This window comes from Anas acuta, chromosome 23 (genome assembly GCF_963932015.1).
Source record: "Anas acuta chromosome 23, bAnaAcu1.1, whole genome shotgun sequence".
Classification (NCBI taxonomy): Eukaryota; Metazoa; Chordata; class Aves; order Anseriformes; family Anatidae; genus Anas; species Anas acuta.
Window position 1 is genome coordinate 1,830,584 of NC_089001.1, and position 24,115 is coordinate 1,854,698.

The 24,115-nt window shown below is 48.7% G+C and overlaps 1 protein-coding gene and 2 long non-coding RNA genes across 3 annotated transcripts; 2 read left to right on the forward strand and 1 right to left on the reverse strand.

Annotated features, from left to right (window-relative positions):
• Window positions 1-35: 35 nt before the first annotated feature.
• Window positions 36-3,388, reverse strand: RBM7 (RNA binding motif protein 7). The gene is made up of 5 exons (XM_068659147.1): window positions 3,204-3,388; window positions 2,742-2,904; window positions 2,061-2,157; window positions 1,475-1,568; window positions 36-1,022 (listed from the first exon to the last, which is right to left on the reverse strand). The coding sequence occupies exons 1-5, from the start codon at window positions 3,297-3,299 to the stop codon at window positions 609-611; spliced, it is 864 nt and encodes a 287-aa protein (XP_068515248.1). The 5' UTR covers window positions 3,300-3,388; the 3' UTR covers window positions 36-608.
• On the forward strand, window positions 2,969-4,138 carry LOC137843645 (uncharacterized). Its single transcript, XR_011089599.1, has 2 exons — window positions 2,969-3,251; window positions 3,777-4,138. It is a non-coding gene; the product is annotated as an uncharacterized lncRNA (long non-coding RNA).
• Window positions 4,139-8,822: 4,684 nt separating this feature from the next.
• On the forward strand, window positions 8,823-20,132 carry LOC137843716 (uncharacterized). The gene is made up of 3 exons (XR_011089636.1): window positions 8,823-9,171; window positions 19,275-19,421; window positions 19,567-20,132. It is a non-coding gene; the product is annotated as an uncharacterized lncRNA (long non-coding RNA).
• Window positions 20,133-24,115: the final 3,983 nt, after the last annotated feature.

The following is a 24,115-nucleotide window of genomic DNA, read 5'->3' on the forward strand; positions in this document are numbered from 1 at the left end:
CGAATAAAACCAGGCTGTGAAAACATTCATGCGTGTATGGTTTATCCACGGGGAGGCTTTTAATGTTCTTCTCCAAAACAAGGAATATTCAAAAGGAATCGTTTGTGTATCAAAACGGTTGGGAACGCACTTCAGGTGCCACAAAGCATCACAGCCCTCGGGCTCTGCTTCAAGGGGTGTGTGCCTGCACCTGACAGAGCCCTCCTCCTACAAAAATACACTCTTGGTTATAATACAAGCACCCAGCAACAACTCTTAAAATGTGGCACATTTGTTTTCTTGCATAGAGCCCTGAGGTGTTATCACAGAATCAGAGAACATCCCGAGTTGGAAGGGACCCGTAAGGATCATCAAGTCCAACTCCTGGCACCACACAGGTCTGCCCAAAAGTTCAGACCCTGTGACTAAGTGCACAGTCCAAGCGCTTTTTAAATTCAGACAGGTTTGGTGCCGTTAACACGTTTAAAAATAAGATGCTAGTTTTGGAGCATTCTGCTAGTAGTTTTACAAATGTTAAATGGTAACTTTGATGGGTTTATTTTACACAGATTCGGTTAGAAACAGGTTAAAGTTTCCCATAAAGTTCTTTGAAGCCTACTGAGTGCTTGTTAATGCCGTGACAGGCGCCACTTGCCCTCTCTGTAGTTCTCTCTTCTGTTATCATAATCGTGGCTCCAGCCTTCACGATTCCTGTCTTCGTAGACAAAGTCGTCTCTGCTCCCCCGGTAATGATGGTCAGAGTCGTGGCCTCTGTCTTCAAACCCGTAGTCATCCCTTTTGCCCCTGCAATAGTCAGGCCCACGGTCCCCAAAACGCTGTTCTCGGCCAAAATGCCGACTGTCCGAGTAATAGGGGTGGGAGCCCATCCTGGTCTTGCGCAGCGCTGCGACGTCTGGGCGCCACTGCATCTGCGAGGCTGACGAGTGGTTAAACGAGTGCCCGTGCTGGTACCCGGAGGCAGCAAAGCCAGGGTGATCATACTTCCCACCATACTGGGACTGCTGCCGCATCGCACCGTGCATCTGGAAAACAGAAGAGAAAAAGGCTCGGTGGATTCGATGCACTTTCCTTCTGGCAGAGCGCTCAAACTAAAAATTATCAAGACCCCATGCCATAGAATAATCTCCTGTGCTGGCCTCTGAGTTCCACGTGAATCATGCTGCAAATACAAGGGAAAATGAGAATGAATCAACAATATGACACTGACTGCAGATGTACGGAACGGCTGCTACCAAGGGCTTTATCTACAGCTGGACTCGTAAAGATCCAAGACCGCCCAGACATCACACAGCTTGGTAGCAGGCACTGTCAGTCTTTTGGAACGGTTATTTCAACGCTCCAAAAATACATTCTTGTGACCTAATACAATCATTATAGGACACAACGTGAACAAGCTGTCTCTAATTTTGATTACTTAGATATCTGTCATCTGTGAGTGACTGCAGGTTTAGACACTATTAACAGCACAGCTTACCACTCCTTGTCTCTGAAGGTTATCAGGAGACGGCAGAGACCTCTGCACAGATGAGAATCCTGCTGCTACCGCATTATCTGGACTCTTATCGTATCTGCAGAAAAAGGGATTAGGAGTTTTAGTCTTAAATGTTTCTAACATAGGCTATTGCCACTCTAAGGGGCACTTGCAGCCCAGTCACACTGCTACAATTAGAAAAAAATAACTGGGCAAGCATTCCCCTCAACTTACTACTGCTGTGGGAAAGTAGTGCGGAGACGCTTGCATTGTGCATTTGGCAGAACTCTCTCCACATCACCGAATCTTTTCCATACTCAAAACAGTTTTTAAACAGGAATGTGACTTGAGCCAGAAGCTCTGGCAATCAGATCTTTTGGAAAGTCACTTTCAAGATGACCCTCTTCTTTTTGCATTAGGTATTCAGGTACCAAGAATGCAGGGTACTGAAGGTAATAATAATGCGAGTACTGATTCCACAGGGAAGAAAGAGTAAGTTGTGCTTGGAATGAGAACTGGGAAAGCTGAGTGTGTCAGTGCTGTTTTTTAACTTGAACTGCACAAGTGTACCTACAGTGCGGACTCTTACCTGCTGGAAGCTGGATGTGCTGTGCCAGATGGGCTGGTATTGGCAGTTCCATGTGGTAAAGAAGGTGAATTACCGTCCTGAGATGCATGACTGCTCCCTGAAGAGAAACAAACATTTCATGAGACCGACAAACATCAGTTAGGTTAACTTGGATATGAAATGAACTTGTAAGATGCTAACAATTTCCGCATGCTTAATTAGCTCTCAAGTTTCACCAGCGATCTGCAAAAGCATACAATCTGGTTTCCAAAACAAGATACCGCATCTGTCTGAATGCCCAGTTGGGAAAGACGCAATCAGGCTTGCAACATTCTGGCCAAAACGCCTCACTTAACTGAAGTTAGCAGCAACTTTCACTGCTGGTATAATTTAGAGGGGCTTTCACAGGTACAGAACGAATAATTGGACAAAAGAGAAGACTCAGCCCAGGGTTTATATGCCCCTTGAAGTGGCAGGTAGGTCCCTGGTCAAAACCCAAGGGCAGAAGCACATGCCTGTGTGACAAAACTGTTCTACAACGTCATCAGCTAGCAGGTGAGCGGCAGTTGGATGAGCAGGGTGAGCAACAACCATCGCTGACCAACTCAGTGCACCTCTGCCGGGTTTGGGGAGGAGGAGGAAGGCGGCAGCTCCGCTTCCCGCCTGGGAGCTGCGTTGTTTTGTGTTTCTTTTCCTGGGTACCTGATCGGAACTGAATTTTGATGGGCCTCCCGTAGAGCTTGATGCCGTTGAGCAGGCTCATTCCGTAGGGGACGGATTCCTCGTGCTTGAAGTTGACGAAAGCGAACTGCTTCTGCTTGCCATCCCTGTCCTTGGGGATTTTAACCTTAATCACCGGCCCTGCCTGCGGATCAAGACACGAGAGACGTTAAGCGGGGGCGGAGCAACTCCCCAAACCTTTAAAAAAGATAAAAAATTTAAAAAAAGTTTTAAGACTTTAAAGTTTTAAACCACGAAAGAGGAGGCCCCCAGGAAGCGGCCACGCGGGGGCGCTCCGCTCCCGCACAAGTTTGTCCGCCCGCGGCCGCCGTCCGCCGCCCCGGCCCCTCCCCATCATGGCGCCGCCAACCGCCCGCCCCATCCCCGCCCCGCCGGGGCCGGGGCTAAAACGAGCGGGCCGCGGCCGCGGAGCCTCGGCGGCACCTGGTGGAACAGCTCGAAGATCAGCTCCTCCGTCACCCGCGGGTCCAGGTTCCCCACGAACAGCGTCCGGTCCGCTTCGGCGGCCGCCGCCCCCATCGTGAGGCCCGGCCGCCCGCGCCCTCCGGGGCCGCCGCCGCCGCCGTTCGCTGCTGCGCAGGCGCGGACGGCGCGGGGCCACGTCACGGGGGGGTGGGGGGGGCGGGGAGCCCCGCCCGGCCGCGGGCGGCGTCAACGGCTGAGGGGCTGCGTGAGGGGAGGGCTGGGGACGGGGATAAAAGGCAGCAACCGGGAAATTCGGTGGCCAAAAATCCATAATTAGGGGCCGAGGGGGGTGTGAGGGCTGCGGGGGGGGAGCGCGGAGTCGCCAACGGCTCCCTCCGGCGCGCCCCGCCGTGAGGCGGCCTCGGTGTCCCCTCGGTGTCCCCTCGGTGTCCCCTCGGTGTCCCCTCGGTGTCCCCTCGGTGTCCCCTCGGTGTCCCCTCGGTGTCCCCTCGGTGTCCCCTCGGTGTCCCCTCGGTGTCCCCTCGGTGTCCCCTCGGTGTCCGCTGTTCTCACCGCCTCCCTCTCTTGCAGGTCCTGCTCCAGAGCCCAGCCGCGACCAGGGTGAGGTAACTTCGCCGTGAGCCACCAGGATGAGCACGGTTGTTTTGTGTAATAATAATAAAAAGGAAGCACAGCGCTGAGTGGAGTGTGGAGCCGTTGGTTCGTTCCCTTTTATTGCTGCAATACTCGCCACCATCCCAAATACTGCCTCCTGTAATGGCACAAACACACGCAGGCTGCTTTGCATTCCTCCTCTGAACAGCTGTATTACTCTTAATGTGAAGACAGCGCTTTTGCTTTTATGTTTGAGCAGAGTTCTGGACACCCATTTCTCAGCTAAGGTACTTCTCCAGCGTGTTGCGAAATAGCTCCCCTTTCCCATGATGTTTGATTGCATGGTAAGTACAGTTTGCAACAACTGTAATTCCCCTGGATATTTTGGAACACGCTGGATGTAAAACAAGGATATTTTCCATCTGGAAATTTTTTGAAAGGGGAAGTTCAACCCTCATTTTTCATTAGATTTCAATGCATTATGGCATATCCTATTTTCTTGTTAATTAGGCCCTGTTCATTTTCTCCAGTTCATTACTTACTACCGCACCTAGAATTTATATTCATTTGGTTTAATCGTGTTCGCCTGGTTAAATTCTAAACAGTTACTCATTCAGAAAGGAAATTATTACCCTACTCTGCCAGGACTTCCACTTTGGCTTAATTTCCCTGGAGCCTCATTTGCTTTCTTCTGTGTTTTTTTTTTCCTTACTGGGTCCCCGTAGGTTTGGTTGGAAGTGTATTTGACAGCTTTACCATCATCAGCTTTCTTCACTTGGGCTGGGCATCTTCAGATGGATGTTGCAGTTTTGCACGGTGTGCAGTACGCAGCCGGATGAATTCAGAGGGACCCACAGAACATGGTGATGGGCTCAGGCTGGCCTGTTGCTGTCTTGCATGGCCAAGACCCAAAAAAAATGCACAACAGGGGAATGAGAAAACAATTTCAGATTTATTTTACAATCCTGTTGTGGTTTTTGCCTTTTTTGTTGCTTTATTCCCATTTTGCTCTTTAATAAAACCCTCGAAGGTATTTGTTTTGGGGGCACAAAATGTTTGTAAGCTTCCTATTTACACTCTTAGTATACAGGAGCTTATGTTCTTGAACATTACAGCTCTTAGTGTTGGGTCTTAGTAGTCTTCCTGTTCCACCACTAAACATTGTTAACAATTACTCTTACATTGCAAAGGAAAGAGCCCAAGAAATCAGTGTCAGTCTTGCAGGTGACACACACAAGTCACAGATACCAGACACCACTTCTCCCCAGCGTCATTTGCATCCTGACCTGATACAGCTACTTGAGAAAGCGGTGTTCGTGTCAGACCAGTGGAGGCAAGAAGAGCAATTAGTTCTCAGATAGCTGCTGCACGTGCGTGATCTTCCCACCTAGTCCCAGCTCACAGGCTGGGAAAGGGCGTGGATGTAAAATAATTCCCCTCTACTGAAGCTCTGAAATGTAACAGGGAAATGCAGTGTAGAGACAGTAACTCTGATGGGATGCACCTTGGTTAAGGCTCTGTGCTGGCCTGTGTTACAGTTTGCTACTCTCTAGCTACAGATTTCTGAACTCCCCTTGGCCTCAGCTGTGTCGGACAGTCCATGAGCCCACAGGACTGTAGTCCGTCTGTCTGTCTGTCCCGTGTCTGTAGTGCAGCCTCTGTCCTCAGCACTGATTGCAGATGTCAGCTGTGCCTTCTCTCGTGCCTGATTGCACTCATGCTCCTCAGGTTATTCAGCTGACTTCCCCATACAGATGACAATCTTCTTCAGTGCTGCGGTAATGGGGTTGTTCAATTGAAAGTGAATGCTTGAAAATTCTCCACGCCCTGCTATCCTACCAGAAAACAGGTACCCGTAATTACGTCAAATGACAGAGAGCTCGGTCAGACAAAGCCATCGCAGATGGCAGTTCTTTCACTGGAGAGCCTAAAAGAATGGGTCACACCAGCTAATACAATAACCGCACACCTTATCCCTATATGCAATTTTCATTAGGGCCATTGAATGTCGGTGACTGACACCTGTACAAAGAGGGAGAGAAGCAGATGGATAAAAATAACAGCTACAGTTACGGCAATAAAGTGAACTTCCGTGGGCTTTTGTGGTTCATTTCTTTGGCTTCTCATTCAGACCCAGAGTGAGTTATGGGGAAGTCAAACTGGCAAATGGAGGAGGCAGAGCTCAGCCTGGAGTGGGGAGGAAGAAGTGAAGACCGGAGTAGCAGAAGGCTGAGAGAGAGGTTCCTCCCTTCGTGTTTTCTCAGATAATTTTGTATTATGTTAATAAATTTTGCAAGTCAAATACTGAAGTTTTGCCTTGTTTTCTCTGTTTTTGCTGCTGCTCTGTGCTGTGATTTCATGCCCTGATGATCTTTTAGAAATACATTAACAAATGATCTGCCCACCTCTTCATTCCAAGGTGAAAGGACACCCGCTCCCTTCAGCCACCCTCCTTCCCCCTGTCCTTACAAGCAGGATGCCACGCCAGCCTTTCCCTTGCCTGCACTGGTCCCACCGCGGATGCTCGAGCCAGTGCCACCACGCTTTTTGCCGGAGAGCGCACAGACAGGCAGGATACCCCAGCCTTCTAGCTGAGAAAGACTTTCAATTACTCCTGGCAGGTTGCAACAGAAGGGTAATTGTAGCTACAAACTTCTCCATGAAGGGAATCATTGTGCTTTTTAAACAGACCATAAAAATCTCCAGCAATGCTGATGTTCGAACAGTTAAACAGCGATTAAAGACACCCGCACTACAAGACCTGGGCATGTTATTTCCAGAGAACATGTCAGCAGCTGCTGAATTCCTGCATTTACTGTGCCTCTGTGACAGTCGCAAAGGTCTTTATAGAAACAATTATGTTATATTCAGCGTTAAGTAGCGAGTGTCAGAGGTTCTGCGCTCTCCAGCACAGCAGAAAGTCTGCGCTGGTGCAAATGTTACACCACAGCCCTAAAAACGTCACCGGGGCTTTTTCTTAAGTTCTTACCAAGAAAGCGAAAGGAAAACCAGCAGAGAGGTGGACAAACCCCTCTACTCCTCCCCTCCTCTTGTGTCATGGGGAGTTTTTATGATACTTGCAGCCCATGACTTGTTTCAGCCTTCGACTTGTTCATGTGCTAACCCCAGCCCGAGCGTAGCACTCTGTATTGTAGGTGGCAGAGGGAATGATCCATGCTCAGCACTGGGTTGCCTTCCTTCCCCCCCATTTAACTCACTTGCTTCTCCAGGGACAGCTGCTCCGAGCATTCCCACCAGCTCTGGGTGGCTCTGCTGCGCTTGCCTCCCTCCTTCAGGACCGATATCCCTCCTAGTGCCTTCTGCTGCTTTCCTTTTCTTCCCCATCGTTTTACTTCTCCCACACCACCTGTGACTGCAATCCCACCGGCAGCCCCTGAGCCACACAATCCCTTTAAAGATGACTGTAATTACTGGCAATCCCTGGGATTACGTTACGTGTCCGTGGCTTTACAGCAATTGACAGCAACGACGTGGTACGGTGCGAATCAGTATAGCTGATGTTTGCAGCCCAGAGGCTTTGTATACAATATCAGAGCACCCAACGCGTTTACTTCTTAACAGCAAACCCAAATTGGGGTGTTTGGCAAGAAAAAGTGGCGAGGGTGCTTAAGGCCGGAGAGTGAGCGCCGTTCTTCCCGGAGCTGGGAGGAGGAGGAGGAATGGGTCCACGTCCTGAACAGCGCCTGAAATAATTCCGGGGAGGGTTGCTGTGCTCTGCCCCAGTGCTTTCGCTGCTCTTGCTCCCTGCGGGACCCCCCCGAGCCCCGCGGTGCCGGGAGCAGCGGGAGCCCCGCGCTGTGCGGTGCCGGCCACGCAGCGGCAGCAGAGCCCCGCGCTCGCCCCGCAGCCCTCCCGCAGCGGGGCCGGGCTGCTCAGAGGGCCCGGGGAGCATTACGGGCTCGGGATCTGTGTAATTGGCCTTTACTTCGTTAATGATCTGCTGCGAGGAGCGAGGGGCGGGTGAGCCGCTGTCACCCTCCCGCTAACAAGCACCATCCCCGGCTTTGCTTCGTGTCCCGGCGCTGCAACCTGCTGCTGCAAGCCAGGTGCCAAAGGTGTGAAGCAGAAAAGAAAGTCGGCTTGAAAGATGGACACGGTAAAGAGGCCTTCCTCAGAGGGCAAAGTGAACAGCAAGCACTCCCTGCTACTCCGGCAGCGTGTCCCCCAGAAGCAGGGGTCTCTAAAGGGCCCCTCCTGGCCTTTAGGGCTTCTTTGCGCTGGGATTTCAACCCCAAAGCAGACCACAAGCACTTCCACCTTGCCATCAGAGCCCAGGCACGGTGCCCTAGGACAAATCCCGGTGACACCTGGAATCTGAGCTCTGAAATAGGAACAGAGGGAAATACACAGTGGGGTACCCATAGACTTTAACCCTCCCCCCCAGGCATGCATGGTAGGCTGCAAAGCAGAAACTCCCACCCAAGGGGAGATGCCAACAGCAAAGCTAATACTGAAAATGAAAATGCAATGCTGCTTCAGCCTGTGCCCCTGAGAAAAGTGCCTCCTGCTGCTGCTGCAAGGCCCTTCCCTGCGTGCCCCCCGCCTGCTGCAGCCTCCCTGCACATCTCTGCCTCCCCGGTTTTCCATCTCTATTGAAATCTCAGTACTAGACATCTGATTTCCATTTTCCCCAGTACTTTTAGTTCAATCAAAGTATGTGATTAGGGCTCTGTGGGCTCCATTGTCATCTCTACCTAAGTGCTTCTCTGATTGATATAAACAGCATTTCGATATTTACGCTGTGGTAAGTGGAATGTGTTTCTCTGGTTACTTTACTGGATAATGCACAAAATCTGCCACTAAAGGGAGAAAAAAAAATAAAAAATAAAAGTTCCTGCAGAAAATGTGGTGGGAGGAGAGGAGTGGAGGCCTGATAGGGCAGCTCTGTGCCTTGTCCTGGTCCCATCAGCACGACAAGGAGCACCTGCACCCACCTCACCACCTGGCTAAGCTGCAGCAGCAGCCAGGGAGGTTATAAAAGGTGTGCAGGAGGCCCCAGTTTGCCTTTGGTGTGTGCTGTGTTTCAGGGTTTTGGTGATTTGGGCTGTGCCTGGAGCCTGTTGCTCTGAGACAAGGTCATGGTGATGTGTAACAGTGTTTGAAACCATGCTAGCTTGTGTTTGGCTTGTGGAGTGCAGGCTCAGCCCCAGGCTCTTTGTGGGGTCTGGGTTTGAGTTCTGGAGCTGCTGGGGCTGGTCCAGGCTCTGTGACCCCCTGGTCAGCAGCACCCTGTGCTCACTGACCTACCTGCTGCAGCACACCTGAGAAGCGTCTGATGCCTGCTGCTGGGCCCCAGGGGGATGCAGTGCCCCAAGGTACTGACCTGGCCGAGGGCACCCAGGGGTGCTGGGTGAGTGCCAGGAGAAGGGATGGGTGCACTGAGCTGGAGAGTGGAAACAAGTCTTCTTTTCTGTACTTTATGTGCTTTCAAGCAGACAGAGATTAGATGCTCTCCTTCATTATATCTGCGAGAAAATGCATAAAGAATGTGCCTGAAAAGCAAATGTTTTTAGTTTCAGATATTCACTGAGAAGGGGAGCAGTTATTCTTTTGTTGAAAAAGGGTTATTTGAAAAAAATAGAGGCAATCGTGCTCTTAAATGATAAAATGTGTTTATTTTCTGAAATATAACTTTAAAACAGCTCTTGGAATATAAGTTTCACACAAGGGGGCTTGTACAAATGCTGCAGCTTTCTCTCTCAAGCACTGCGAAACTTCCTCAGGCAGAAGTTCCTGGGTAGTTCTTCTGGCAGGAGGCCAAGGGGTCTGGGTAGGTAATATGCTAGTGACCCAAATATTCTGCAGAGGTATGCTCTGAGGTAGGATGCTCCATCTTTGATAGATTTGGTTGGAAGCACGTTGTTGGATTTTCAGCATTTTTTTCCTCCTGTGTCTACCTCTTTACTTGGTCAAAAATGCTGCATTTTAAAAGCTTCAACAGAGAAGCTTTGAGCAGTTTAGCTGGGTGTTCTTTTATCTAGCTTTAAGAAACAAGTGGACAAGCAATCTGGATTTCTATTGTTTTATGTTTGGTATCTGGAAGTCCCATGCTGGGAGCAGGGGCTGGAGGTGGGCAGCAGCCTGGGAGCTGCTCCTCCTCGCTGCGGGTCTCGGTGGGACCACGATGAGTCTCCTGCTGCCAAGCAGGTGCAGGGACCTGGCTGGTTTTCTGTTGCATGCACATTGATATGCTCTTAGCTAAATTATGTTCTTTCTAAATGGGCAGTGCATGTCGCTGGGACCTCGCCTTGGGTCCTACCCTAGGCACTTGCTTGGAGCTGGGAGCAGCTGGGGCTGGAGGCACTGTGGGTGTGCTGGGACCAAAAGTTCCTCATGCTCCATGTGTCACAGGGGGTCCTGAAACAAAACTCTCCCTCTCCAAGCACTTCTTTTCCTCTTTCTGCTCTTACTCATTGATGGAGATTGAAGCAGTTCTTTTCCTGGTTTAAGTTTCCTCTGTGCTGTAACAAGAAACTAGCAATTAACTATTGTAAGAGTGTTTTACAGTCCTGTGGAAACCCTTTCTATCCACTGTGTTTTAAATGGTTATATCTTTTATTCCTAGTTTTCAGGAGTATAAAACTTTACTACATTTGCTGCAAACCTTCATACTTTGCTTTGCGGTTTATTGCTCCCTCTGCAGATATATCTTACTCATAAATAAGGCTATCATCTCTACAGTACTCAACTAAGAACTGCAAGGCTCTGAGCGGTTTCATTAATGGGACTTTGCCTAGAAATCCCAACATGATTCATATCAAACCTCAGCCTTTGCTTGGCCCAGTGGTGCAGAGCTCTGAGAGCTGTGGCAGCAGCAGGTCGCTTGGCTGGGTTATTAATGCCCCAGCCAGCAAATTGATCTAGTGCTGGGAGACTGATGGGATCTAGAATTGGATGATGAGTGCAGAAAGCTTGGTGGTGAGCTGGAGGAGCTGGGTCTCGGTGCTGGGGCTGCTTTGGGCTGCCCAGAATTGGGCATGGAGTCTGTTGAGCCTTGGAGCACAGAAATGAGTGTGCTGGCTCCAGCTGTGCCCTGCAGACCCTGCTGAAGGTCCTGCTCTTTCCTCACCTGCAGTGGCACAGCTCTCTGCATCAGCATCATCTCTGAGTTCAGGACCTACAGTTTACCCCTTAGCAGAGGGGGTAAAAGCCCTCAGAATTGCATGGTTGGCTCGGCACCTCGTGCAGCAGAAAGCAGCGAACAAAGGCACAGCTGAACTCCAAAGGTGCTCACATCATTCTGCACAACTGCAAAAGGAAAGCAAGTGCTCTGTCCCACAGGCATGGCTCACGAAACCAGGCATCCCTGCAAACCCTGTCTCATTGCATCATCTTGAGCCTTGGCATTATTCAATCAGCCCCTGTGCATTGAGCTGGAGAAAAATATTTATCAGTTTCCTCAATAAGCCAGAATTAGTTGTACAACTGCCCTTTGACGTGCTGCTACGTGACACAGTCTCTGGGAGTTGTAGCGTGCCCTCGTGCTTTGTTTATCAGGATTCATCCTTGACTCCCTCACAACACAATAAGTCAATACAGATCTGCACAGCAGTCGGAGCTCCAGACAAAGCTGCAAGGTTTGGTGCAGCAGCCAGAAACGTGAGTTGTCAAGAGCTTTTGAGTGTGTTCACATATTGCTTCCTTTTTGCTGGCAGCAGAGCAAAGAAATGCTTGTTACTAGCGGTGGCATTAACCTCTGACTAGATAGCTGGGGGACGCGTGTGAATAAACTGTTCTTTGTGGGGGCTGATGCCTGCAGATGCAGAACCGTTTGCTAAAATATACATTCTTAGGGCCAAATCCCTGGTGGGTACAAATCAGCCCTGAAGTCAACAGGGCAGCAGCAGCTGCAGTCAGCAGAGTTTAGCTGTCTGTGTAGCTGCTCTCACTCAATAGCTTCCTTTAGCTGGAAAGTTTCCTTTTTAATAGGAATTGTTGACAATTAATTTTCTAAAAGCTCTATTTTCCCTTGATTAGGAATGCGGCTGATTACTCTCAGTTCCCATGATGTGAGGGGCAAATGAAGAGGTAGAATAAATAAATTTGAGTCTGCTGTGGACTCCAACAGTGGTTCTGCTTGCACATCTAGAAAGTGGAGTCAGTGCACAGAGCCCACATCTTTGTGGGTCTGGGAGGAGGAGCAGAGAAAACCAGTCCCTGCTGCAGGTTCGTTTCCAGTGCTGTTGTGACACAAAGGATTCAGAAAGGTGAGGGGTATTTACTGCAGCTTTCAGACCCCTGCATGCTACCTGGTAATTTCATCATCATCACATTGCTGTGATAGCGGTTTTAAAAATCATGCTTCCCCTGTCCCCTTTTAACAAAATACACACTTAGAGCCCACTTGTTTAGAGCTGCGTGTCCAGAATGCCAGCAATTAAAATATTGTGTATTTGGAGTGAATGGACCAACAGTCACTGAAGGGTGACCTCCACCAGAAGAATTAAATTTGTGTTGAGATTTTTGCACCCCAGCAGAGCAGGCAGTAAGGTACCCACTGTAAGTCACCAAACCCAGGCACCTCCCACTCACCCATTCCCCTGAGCATCCCCACAACTGTGCTGTGTTTTTAAAACCTGCTTTCCTGGGCTTGGGGAAAGAAGGCACGTGCTGGGCGTGATGCTCCCAGCCCACAGCCCTGGGGCTGGCAGCTCCTGCGCTGCCGGATGGTTTATGGCATCATTTGCCAGTGCTGATATCTGCTCCCAAGCCTCCAAATGTCAAAGCTGGCAGTGGGGATGCAGGCAGTGCGAACAGGTGGGCTGTGTGAATCTCTGGGGTCCCACCAATTCACACAGATTCACAGAAAATAAATTAATGATGGTGGTGGATACAAAGCCCTATTCTGGGTGCAGGTGAGTGAGCAATTCCCTTCTGACAGGCAGAGAGGGAAGGAGACCTGTCATGATCAGATTGCCTTTGATTTTATTGTCTAAGATAGCCTTAAAGGTATTCCGCATTGGCTTTTCTCTTGCTTGGCATTTTTGAAGCAGTGGCAAGTCTTGCTTAAAATAACGAGCACCCCTGCTAATTGCAGCAGGCTACCTGTTTGTGGTGCAGGGTGTTTCTTGTACCTTCTCTATTAAAGAGCCAAAGGTTCTCTCAGCTCCTGAAGAGACTGCAGATGTTCAGAGCAAAACGCATCAGCCCCATAAGTGGTGTAAACCCACACAGCTCTGCATAAGTGGTGCAAAACCTGCTCCTAAGCCAACCCATGAACACAGTCTTTGTGCCAGCAGGTTTTCCACAGGTGCACTTTGAACACCTTTAGGAGTGAATTTGTTCTGTCCAGAAGAGTGGGAAGGTGCGGGTGAAAGCACTGCTGTGCAGAGGAGCAGAAGCACCAGAATACTGGAGTAGGGGGAAATACAGGAACAGCATTTATTTAATAAGCCATAAACCAAAGTATTGTTACCCACAGGCTCTCTATCTGCATGGTTTTGATTTTGTGCGTGCCGTTTTTACAGGATTCCTGAGTTAGCCTTTGGACAAGTAATATTGTATTTTTGACATCCAGTTAGGATTTTCCCATAGTAGCAATACTACAGGGATTATATTTTTCAACTTGTGACTTGTCTGGGAGGGGAAAGGTTAATGAACACCTGCTGTGTTACTGTTACATTCATTAAACTTGCTTAGAAATTTCATGGCCACGTTTGTACTCCAGGCAATGTCAGGTCTCCCCCCCGACAAGAACCGAGGCTTTAAATCTTGCTGTTTCCAAGGAAAATAAATGCACGTATACGAGGAAAGTTTGGGGTCCACATGCCACAACAAGGGTTCAATTCAGAGTGTGAAAAGGGGAATGGCTGTTTTATTAATTACGGGCCTGCCTGTGATTATCCCAAACGTTTCTGGTGGGAGCGGTCGGCTCCGTAACAAAGCGGTGCTGTGTCCCTGGCGCGCTTCTGGAGCCGCTCCGGATCGATGGGTAACCGAGAGGTTAATGTACAGTGTGTATTGCAACTGGTTGTGATTTCTTCATTTTACTATCAAGATTTTGTGGCTTATTTAAAGCTGCAAGTGGCCATTAAGAATATCGGTGAGTAAAGTCACTTGGCTGCCTGCATTAATTATTAACTCGTAGATCTGAGCCTGTAAATGGCACTGAGGGAAGCCCGGCGGCTCACTGGCGCGTGCCGCTGCAAAGACGCCGGGCTCTTTCCAGCTCTGCCTCTAGGAAGCACTCTGGCTCCAGATAAATCCCTGCCAGAGCCTCCAAAATGGGGAAGAGGACTCTAAGCTTTGCTGTGAAGTGCAACCACTGTGGTCTTTGGGAAGCGCTTCTGAGTTTTTGGGGTCAGAAGACTTGGTAGCGGGGAGAGCTGTGCACAAAGGATGTGTTACAGGGAAGGATGCAGCTGCAGCTTGTTTTCAGCTCGATGGCAAAGATGAGAAATGAAGCACAAGGCAGAGACCCGCACAGCCCTGGAGATCTGGATGGGCAGGAGGTGGAAACCAGTCCCCACCTGGGGGTCTGGTAGGAAGGCGCTTTGTGTGCTTATCCTCCTGTGATGTCCGTGTCGCAGCAGTGGGCATCCCCTTGAAGCACCAGGGAGGGGAATGGTCCTGTGGGCAGGGTACTCCCAGCTTCCAGCCAGGAGGTGAGAGCCAGTGCAGTAGTGCCTGGTGCAGGTGGGAGCAGGGTGGATGCGCTGCCTGTGCGCACGGGGGTCCTCGTGCCAGCCCCTCTCACCTGCCCCTGTGCAAGTGGGCTCAAAACGCCCTGGGAGCAGGCTGCTGCTACTGGCCAGATGATCCCGTGCAGATGGCAGAGAGATAAATGATGCCATCTTTTTACTGTAGTGGTTTGGCCGTAATTTCTAAAAGACAGTTATTAGATGCAGTCTTCCCTTTTTCAGGGCCTGTGACTCCTTGGGCACAGGGAATTGCGATGAGGAAGGTAGAAAGCGAAACCCGACGTTAATAATGAGAGCAGTGCCCAAAACCCCATCCATTCCTCTCCTCCAATTTTCTCCTGTGACAATTTATAGGTTAGTTTGATGCTTGAATAGCTGTGTCTCTCCAGTAATATGTATTCTCGGTAAGTATTCCCCGCTGTGGCATATCCTAAGAGAACTCCATCAAATAATTATCTTCCCTTTTATTTATTCACAGTCTTTTCACTCGATCTGCATCACTATAAAATATTCCAATGGTTTCCTCTTAGCACAGAGCTTTCCTGAGATTGTAAAGTGTATTTATGTACAGTATTAAATCCACACTATGCGACTCTTTATCTTGGCACTTTCCTCATTTGATGCTACTGTCGGGCACTGGCCCCAGCCACCTTCTGCCTCTGCTGTAATGCCCTGTGCAATCAGCACACGCTGAATCCGTGTCACTTGTGAGGCAGGGTAGGTGCCTGAAAGGGTCTGGGGGAGCAGTGAGGCTGGTGCAGAGGGATGGAGCAAGGCAGCCCCAATGGGAAACCTCCCGTTACCTCTGAGATTGCTTTGTGCTCGGTGGTTCCACTCAGCGAGCTCTAGCAGTACTTCAGTGCTGTATCTGGCATCAGTGCAGAACTGATTTACCTTCTCTGCCTGTTTGCTAGCGAGCACTAGTGTTGTTTTGCTGGGGTGTGCAACACTGAAGCAGGAAGGGCAGGCAGCACGCAGCAGAGCCCTGCAGCAAATGCTGTGTATTGCCCTAAATGTGCGACATCCATCCCCCATGTGTGAGTGGGTGCCTGTCCCCAACAGGAGGACTGCAGCTCTTCCAAAACAGCTTTTCATAAGCCATTATATCTTAGTGTGGGGTTTGGTGTACTTTGCATCGGTTTAACAGAGGATATTTGGTGTCCTGGATGTGTCCTGGACCTCAGATTGCTTCTTTACAAAGCACCCGTGCGAGACAGCAGCAATAGACTATACATGTAGCCATGGGGCAGCATTTTGGCAAGAGCAAATTCTCCTCTGCAGGTGTGGCATAATCCAAAGGTTTTATGGGCTGAAAGGTCTCATGTCAAAATGTGTTCTGTAGCTATTCCTGAGTCCCTTTCACACAGAAGAGCTCTTCCCTTCTCCAGGGCTGAAGAAACCAGAAAAAGGAAAACTGCCTCTGCAAGTTTGTGCTGCTCTTGCAAAGTTTTTGAGCATCTCACAGGAGCCTGTAAGCTGCGAGGCAGATGCAACGTCTGTGCTTTGTGCCACGTCTGGTTGCCGTGATTTGATGGCAGCTGGTAATAAGTTGGTCATGGCGTCATACAGCAGTGACCGCTCATAATCAGAGCTTCTACTCCCTGCTTTGCCTGCAGTCAGCTCGGCTGGAACGTGGAGAGGCTTTAAAAGGGGTTGGTCCCAAAGAGGGAGATGCCAGGGAGAGAAACGGTTATGATGATGACCATAATGCTTACAGTCATTTGGCTCCAATACATCTTTAAGTGGCTTCCTATCAAATCGAGAGGAGAGTTCCCTAGCAAGGGTTAACTGAGTGTATAAAATTGATTGCGATTTTAGTAATTCAGTATAATCACAGTCTACCAGCAGGTTGCTTTTCCAGCAGGAGGGTTTGGAATTATTTTCTGGAGTTTGCAATATAGAACTTAAATTAAGCCTCAGAAGTCAGAGGAGCTCTGCTGCATCTCTAATGTGGTGCTAAATTCTCAGCAGCACATTCTCTGTATTAAAGCCTTTGCTAGCAATTAGGTTCATTAACTATCACAATACCTTATTTATTACTCGGCATGCCATATGGTTTCCCAGCTAAAGAATGGCACCCGTTCTAGCACAGACCATTTGGCATCATAAAAATGTTAACAAATAATGTTATGGCTCTCAAGGGCAAAAGGGCTCACTGGGTTGCAGGTCTGAACGGCAGGAGAGAATATGAAAACATTTTTCTTCTATAGCAAAATAAAGAATTCCTCGAGACAGAAGTATTCAAAGAATATAACGCTCACATAACACAAATGGGAGTTTTATACATGCCCATAATGGTTATGTCAATATTTGCAGTAGGCAGTGCTCTCACTCATCCCCTTTCCTTCCCCCACTTCTCTTACCCTTCTGAGCATGAATGTTTTGGGGAGAAACGATGGAAGAGGACCCAAGCAGTCCCTGGCTGCCGCAGGCTGGGTGATGGCTAGATGCACCATGGAGTTTGGTGCTTCTTGGCGAAGGCCTGCCTCCTCCTTCTGTTTCTTCTGGAGATCTGTGGCAGCTTTTCCTCATTTGGATGAGGGTAACTTGTCAGTTCTAGGCAAAAGCTGAAGTGTTGGGGAAGGAGGAGGAGAGGTTATCATGGAAGAGTCTGATTTTGCAATCTGTTGTTCCCTTGTTGTTCACCCCCTTCTTGTCCTGTAGCTTTCAATATTTTGGAGATGATGTGGGTGATCTCTTGGCTTATACACAGCCAGGGACCTGGAAGAAGAGCATAATTTATTACAGCTTGATTTAAATGTGCTTAATCTGACTTGCCTTGTTTCTTGATGGCACTAGCTTCTTACATGTCTTGGTGGGGGATTTTCAATGGCGTTAGCTTTTTGGAAATAAACACCTTTAAGTGGTTTCTGTAATTTTGGGGGGCTGGGATTGATTACTGAGATTTGGCATTTAATACAATCCAAGCTTCATCCCTGCAAAAACAGTTCTGGGCACTGCATCAAGGCACTTCGGATGCTGGCATGTTCACACAACACTGATTTTTTTACACTGCAAGATGACCTGTAAGGGGTGAACTTATGCCAGCAGAAAAAGAGCAAGTCAATAGTGGAATATGAAGCTAGGTGTGTGTTCTAACCCTGGGAAGAGTAAGATCTCAGCCTTGTTGTTTGGTGGTCTTCACAGAAGATCAGAAGCCTGTGTGCATCTCAGGATGAGAGCTCTGTCCATGGCTGAGCTGAGAGGCAGCTCTGGAAGGGATGCAATGATGAGCAGCATTACTGTAAAATTTACAGGCTTTAAAGCAAGAAAGGACTATTTGTGATCACCTTGTCTGAACTCTTGAGCGGTGCTGGTGAAGCATTTTACCTGATGGTTAATGTAGCGCCTCTTCATGCCTGAATTAAGGCCATTTTTTAGGGGTCCCAGCAGTTCTGCATGTTTTACTGCAGCATGTGGCATGCAGTGCAGTGTGAAGCCAGGTCCTGGATCAAAGTGCTTGGCCAGAGGATGAGTGACCAAAGACAGGGTCCTGGAGCTGAGCACCATGGGCATTTGGGGTCCAGAGTACTTACGGCTCATGAGAGAAAGGAGTCAGATGTTCCTGACCTGAAAAACTGCATTAGCGAGCAGGGGATGTCAGGGTGGGACAGACAAATGTGTGTGGTGGCAGTGATGGGGCTCAAGGTTAAGGTATTTTATCCTTTTTTTCCTTTTCCACTGAGCGGCTCTGTCAATAGATAAGTTAACTTCTTTTACATCAGGACATGGATCTGAAGAACAGGTTTGGTAATCCACCCTCTGAGCAGCTTTTCTTTTACTGTTAGGATTTTCAGCACTGTAAGATTGAAAGCCCCGTGGGGGGAAAAAAATGAAGTGCAACAAGCTTGGACATCTTTGCAGGGGTCCTTTGAGTCTTCCATTCACCTCCATGAGATACAGGAACCTCTGATGCAGCAGCTCCACCTTCTGCAGCCCGTGTCTCAATAATTCCTGTCTCTGCACAGCAGAGGATCAGGACTCCACTGTGTAGTGTTAACGGATGAGCTGGATGGGGAGAGAGGGTGAAACTTCCTTTTCTGTATCCAGTTTCCAAAGCTTTGAGCTATTCCTTTGCCTCTGACATCTGATCCGCATCCAGGGTTAAGCTCTCTGCACCCTGAGTCTCTGTCAGCTGGCCATTTGAGAATTCCCTTTATATCGCCCTCAGTGCCCCTTTTCAGAGGCTGCACACCCTGCTGCTACTGAGCACCTCTTGTCCCCACTGTACTGGTGCCTTACAGCCAAGCTCTGGCCAGCCCCTGCTGGCTTTAGCTTGGGTTAACCACACCAGTAACCACAGCAGCCTGGGAGCAGAGAGCCTCAGAGCATGCTCTGCACGCCCTGCTCGTGATCCACGTGCAATTTGGAAACATTCATCATGAGTAAGGTTCTTACTGGGGTGGAAAAAATGTGCTTGGCCAGTTTGCGAAGGGTGCAAGTCCTGCAGACCTCGTGGGAGGCTTAGTAGGGTGGTAATATTGCCCTCTGAAGGCAGAGAAAACTAAGGAAAAAAAAAAAAGTGATGTTAGTGCTGAGAAATGCTTTCAGGCACAGATTTACTCATGGTGAGCTATCTGGTTTTAGGCTTTTCGAATTTCCTTATTCCATTTCACCCATCTTTGAAGTGATTACTGTTTTCATGAAAGTTGGGATTATTCTCCCCTGCCCAAAATACCTTAAAGGAGATGTTTCAATAATGTGTCCTTTTAAAGGTCCCTGGGGCTGGTGTTCCCTGAGGTGTTCCCTGCCTGCCCAGCCGATCCCTCTGCACAGCAAGGACCCAGCAGTGATGCCACATTTATTTCTGTAGTGAGACTGGCAGTACAAACCCTGACAATGAACTTTGTTCGGTTGGAAGACAAAGGATATTCTGGTCAATTTGTGGTGGTGTTGGTGTCTTCCATATTACGCAGGGAGGATCTGATGCACCAGAAGTGGTGGTGGAGAGGCTTTGCTGGTAAGAAGCAACAGTCTGGACTTGAAGAGATCCTTTGTGCCTTTAGGGAAATCTGGGGTGCTCACAGCCCTGGTGACAGCAGCATCAGCTGCCTGGGTCGCATGCCTTTCTATCCTGACCTATCTGCATCCTTTGCTGCTTGCAGAAAAGCTTTTGAACCTCTGGCCCCAGAAGATAGCTCTTATCCAGGAGGAGCTTTGCAACACTGTTTACTTTCATTCTTCGGAGGCTGATCAAGCCGTTCCAGCAGGGAATGTGTTTCGGTGGAGCATGGGCCATGCCAGCCTTCCTCCCGCGTGAATGCTGCGATGTCCAAGGGCGCTGCAGCACCTTCAGCCTGGCTCCAAAGCACGCGGCTCGATGCTTGGCTGCGGGACAAGTGCGTTGTGACTGACTGGGAACGTGCATGCTTCTCCTAGCCTTCACAGGGGATCCATAAATATCTCTTAAAAAGGGTCATTTGCAAACTGTCTTGATATACTAATGTTATCTGAGGCTTCGGTCACTTAGGAATTTCTGGCTAGATAAGATACCAAGGGTTTATTGCATCTCCTGGCAATTATTAAGAAAATAAAATCAGTTAATATCTAACCTTGAACCTAGACTGTAACATGTGGCTTCAGACTCTATTCTGCCTTACTTATAAGACCTGGAGTTGTATAGTTTATGGAGGGGTATTAGGAGCGACTGAATAAATGAACAGGAATTTCATTTGAGATTAAAATACCTTCATTATGCGGCTAGAACGTCTTAGAAACATTTCAGAAGCGTTTTGGAAACAAGATCTGTGTGTGTGTGTGATTCAGCCACTCGATTTCTCCTGATACAAGAAAGAAAACAAGGAGGAGCCCCTTTGACAGAAGTTTCCCCAGCTGTGTAGGCATTTTGTGTGAATCTTTAGCGCACAGATATGGTAAGAAAAGGAAGGGGGGAAGAAAGGCTCCCACAAGTGTGGGCTTTTGTTTGCACTGTCAAAAACGGTAATGCATTCTCTGTGCACACGCTGGCGTGCGCACACAGGCACATATCTCTTTGGAAAGGGGAACAGATGACTCATGCAGCTGGAAATGGGATATGGAGCTCTGCCCTTGCTAGAGAGGAAAGATGAAATTAGGGGTAAAGGTGTTCACTCAGAGACTGGGAGTTGATAATTGGCTTGTTCCCTACAGCATGAAACCGAGCAAATAACCTTAAAGTATCCCAATGTCGTGCACTCGCTGCTTTCCATAGGATGGCCAATGCTATTTATATTTCAGTGAGTTTAGAAAGTGGGATCTAAACTCCTAAGCTGGAGGCTCTTGAAAATTGCACTGTTTAAATGCAGTGAGTGGTTTAAGTAATGTTAATAGTATGTTAATCTTGTGCTCAGGAAAGTGTGCAATAGATATGTAACCAGCCTGCAATCCTTGTTAGTAGCTAAGCCTGCTCACAATCCTTACGGAGAATGAGCATCCCCTTAAGGGGCTGGGGGCTCCTGCCCGAAGGGGTGATTCTATGCCAGCACTGACAACATCTTTCTGCAGAGGAACTACTCTTCCCTGGTACTGAATTAATTCTGAGAAGGAACAAAAGTCACAGTGAGGTTAGGGAGATGGAGGAAAAGTTGGAAACGCATTTTGTTAGACCATCAAATATTTCTGAGGCCAGAGCAAGCCAACCCAGAAGTGCTTTGGTGAGGCTCTAGTGTCGATTCTGCCGTATTTAAGTGTTTTTTTCCAGGATGAACTTTACCAAGCAGGTGTACGGTCTCCTCAGCACCATACAGTTAGGGCTGACATTTAAGGCCCTGGCACATCTTCCTTCTTGTCCCATGCAAGATGTCAAATATTTTAGGTTAAGAGAAGGGGAGAAGAGGAAAAATAATTACACAGTAAATTAAACAAAGACGCCACCCTCCCACCCCCCACTTATTAAGACTTCAAAAGTTGCTGCTTCTGGCCTGAGCTATCTCGAATACATAGAAAGGGTAATGCTAAAAATAGGTACTGTACAAATGATTAGGTCATAGCCTGCTAGAGGGAGACATTTTATTTAATTACTAACTAGGCTGTGCGTTGATGGGGGGAATACATAAACACAACAGTTCAAAGCCCGGCTGCCTGTTTTGCAGCGCTATAAAGTTTGTGCTCCTTAGCTGAGTCACTGTGGATAAATTCCCTTTTGTGTCGGGGATTTAGTGGAGGAATGTGGGAAGGCTGGCCTGGACTGCCACCATCCTGAGTCACAACTCACAATGATCCTCACAGTATTTGCAGGCTTAGGGCCATAAGCCACTAATTAGCCCTATTGTCTTACAGGCTTCACAGTATATATAACCTGGACAAAGGGGGAGGAATAGAGGGACGCAATGGAAATCTGCGAGCTGAGGAAACGCTTGTGTAAATGCGAAAGCCTACAAGGGGCAAATGGCAGCTGCTTTTCCTTTCGCTGGCATTTTGTATCTCAAAAGCCATCCTGCAAAAATCCAGACGGGAACCTAACCCGCTCCCTTGCTCTAACGGCATCGATCCTGTCCCTCGCAGCACCCCTCAGCAGCACAAGCGTGGTGATAGGAGCCGCGGTGTTCGGATGACTTCAGTTCTGACTCAGAAAGGTGTTTACGAACAGAAATGTCACGGCGAGCCTGAGCCATAAGGGTTTTACTATCCCCTGCTTGTTGCTCACTGTGATGCTCCTTAAAGGAGCCCAGCTTGAAAGAAGAGAAGGAAATGAGCACTGGTCCGGCTGGGAGCCCCAGTAACTCCTGGAGCCTCCGGTCGCGCACAAATGCATGTGTGCAACAGCCCCGCTCAGTCCTGCAGAGCTGCTCGGGTGTGTAAAGTTACACACCAGGGTACTGTGGCCATGGGGTAGGTGATGCAGTTATCCTTATATTTGCCGCTGTGCATTTTTCACATAAGTGTTTGCCCAGTTATATCTCTCCTGGAGCTCAGTACCGGCCAGCTTAAGGACAAAGGCAGGAGAAGGATGGAGTAGGGTTTCTGTGCCGTAGCTGTGTGCTGGCCCCATGACAGCTCATGCTCCTCTCTTTAGCTCTGTGTGAGTTACCAGACCTTAAATATTCCCTTTTCCTGGAACAATAGGAGAGCTCCTACAAATCTGTTAGGTTTGGTTACAGTTGTGCTCCCGCACCAATTTATTTGGACGTTGATCGTACCGCAGATAACTCCCCCAAAGCCCGAAGCCCTTCGGCCTGCAGCAGCCAGCAGGGCTGCATCCCCTAGCACCACGCCAGAGCCCCCAAACCAGCTGCATCCTCTCAGTGACTCTCAGGTTCCCTTTGTGCTGCGAGCGGTGGCACAATAAAGGGACTGTTCACGATTCCTCCACTCCCCCATGCAGCCACAATGCACTCGGGTCCGATATCTGAACAGCTCAGATGGATACTTGTGCTAATCAATGGATTTCACAGGAAGCTTAACGTGCCGTGGCTGCACGCTGAGCAGCCTTCCAGGGGCCCTCGGCAGTTTTCTTCCCTCCTCCTCACAAACAGCTTTGTGTATTTTTTTTAAAATAGTCTAACACATTTAATCATCTTTTCATAAGCTGTCAGCTCGTCTCATATGCAAAAGTAGAGCAGCACACTATACCCCATCTCAGAGCAAAGCTAATGTGCCTGACAAAATTCTTGCAGCACTCCAGCAGACACCGGTCTCGTGTGTGTATGCAAGAGCTCGGATGCTGTAAGCTTCCCTCGAAGCCTGGAGTAATACCAAAATCAGTTTTTAAGTGACAGCAAAAGTCATGGATTTTATTTACATTAAACCAGCTCCTATTTTGCAAATTCCACACACACACACATGCCACCCTGCCCCCAAAATGCTGAGCAATGCTTAAAATCCTTGCTCCAGTGTTTCATAACTCAGCTCCACAACTGTGAGACTGGAAAACCCTCCAAACACACCAAAAGATAAGGGAAACAAAACTACCCAGAGGAAAATAGGCTGGTTCCAGGTTAGGAAAGTCACTGCCTCCTCACCCTGCATGTGACTCAGGCGTGCACGGGCCAGTTCTCCAAGGACACAGGAGAGGTGAGGCAGAGTGGGGGCACCCAAAGCTGAGCAGAGCGGCACAAGTTCAGCTAAGTTGTGTTAAAGGGCGTTAGGGCCCAGCAGGGTGGAGAAGCAGGAGCCCTCACTAAGCTATTCTTGTCGGTAAAGTAAATGCTTGTGTCTCTCCATCCAAAATAAACGAGTGGTTTGAGACTAAAAGTTGCTCTGACGTGGCTCCTAGGTTTCCTGGGGAGGATGTAGCTATTCTGCATGGTCCATTCATGTGAGGACCTTCCACAGAAATCATGGAAGTCTCATGAGTTTAATGCTAGAGGTTAATAATAATCACAATAGGCAGCACATCATTGCCTCCGTATCTGGTTGAGAGATTTACAACTTAAACTCATGGCAGAGGAAGAAATTGCCTCAATCACTTGGAGTAATGGCACATGGAGAGCCACTTGGGCGTGACTGCTATTTAACACAAGAACCCAGCTTGGCTTCATTTAACGTGCTGGTTCCTTTCTAATAAACATGTTACACTACAAGGTGAGGATTAAGTTTAGAAAAGTAAATAAATTGGAAACTGATGGGGAGAGATGGGAGTGAAATGGAGGGGGGGAGTGACGGGTGATTAATTTCCATGCTGGGGGGCTGGAAGCAACCCCAAAGGCCAAGGCTGGGGCTTTCTGAGCTGTGTTT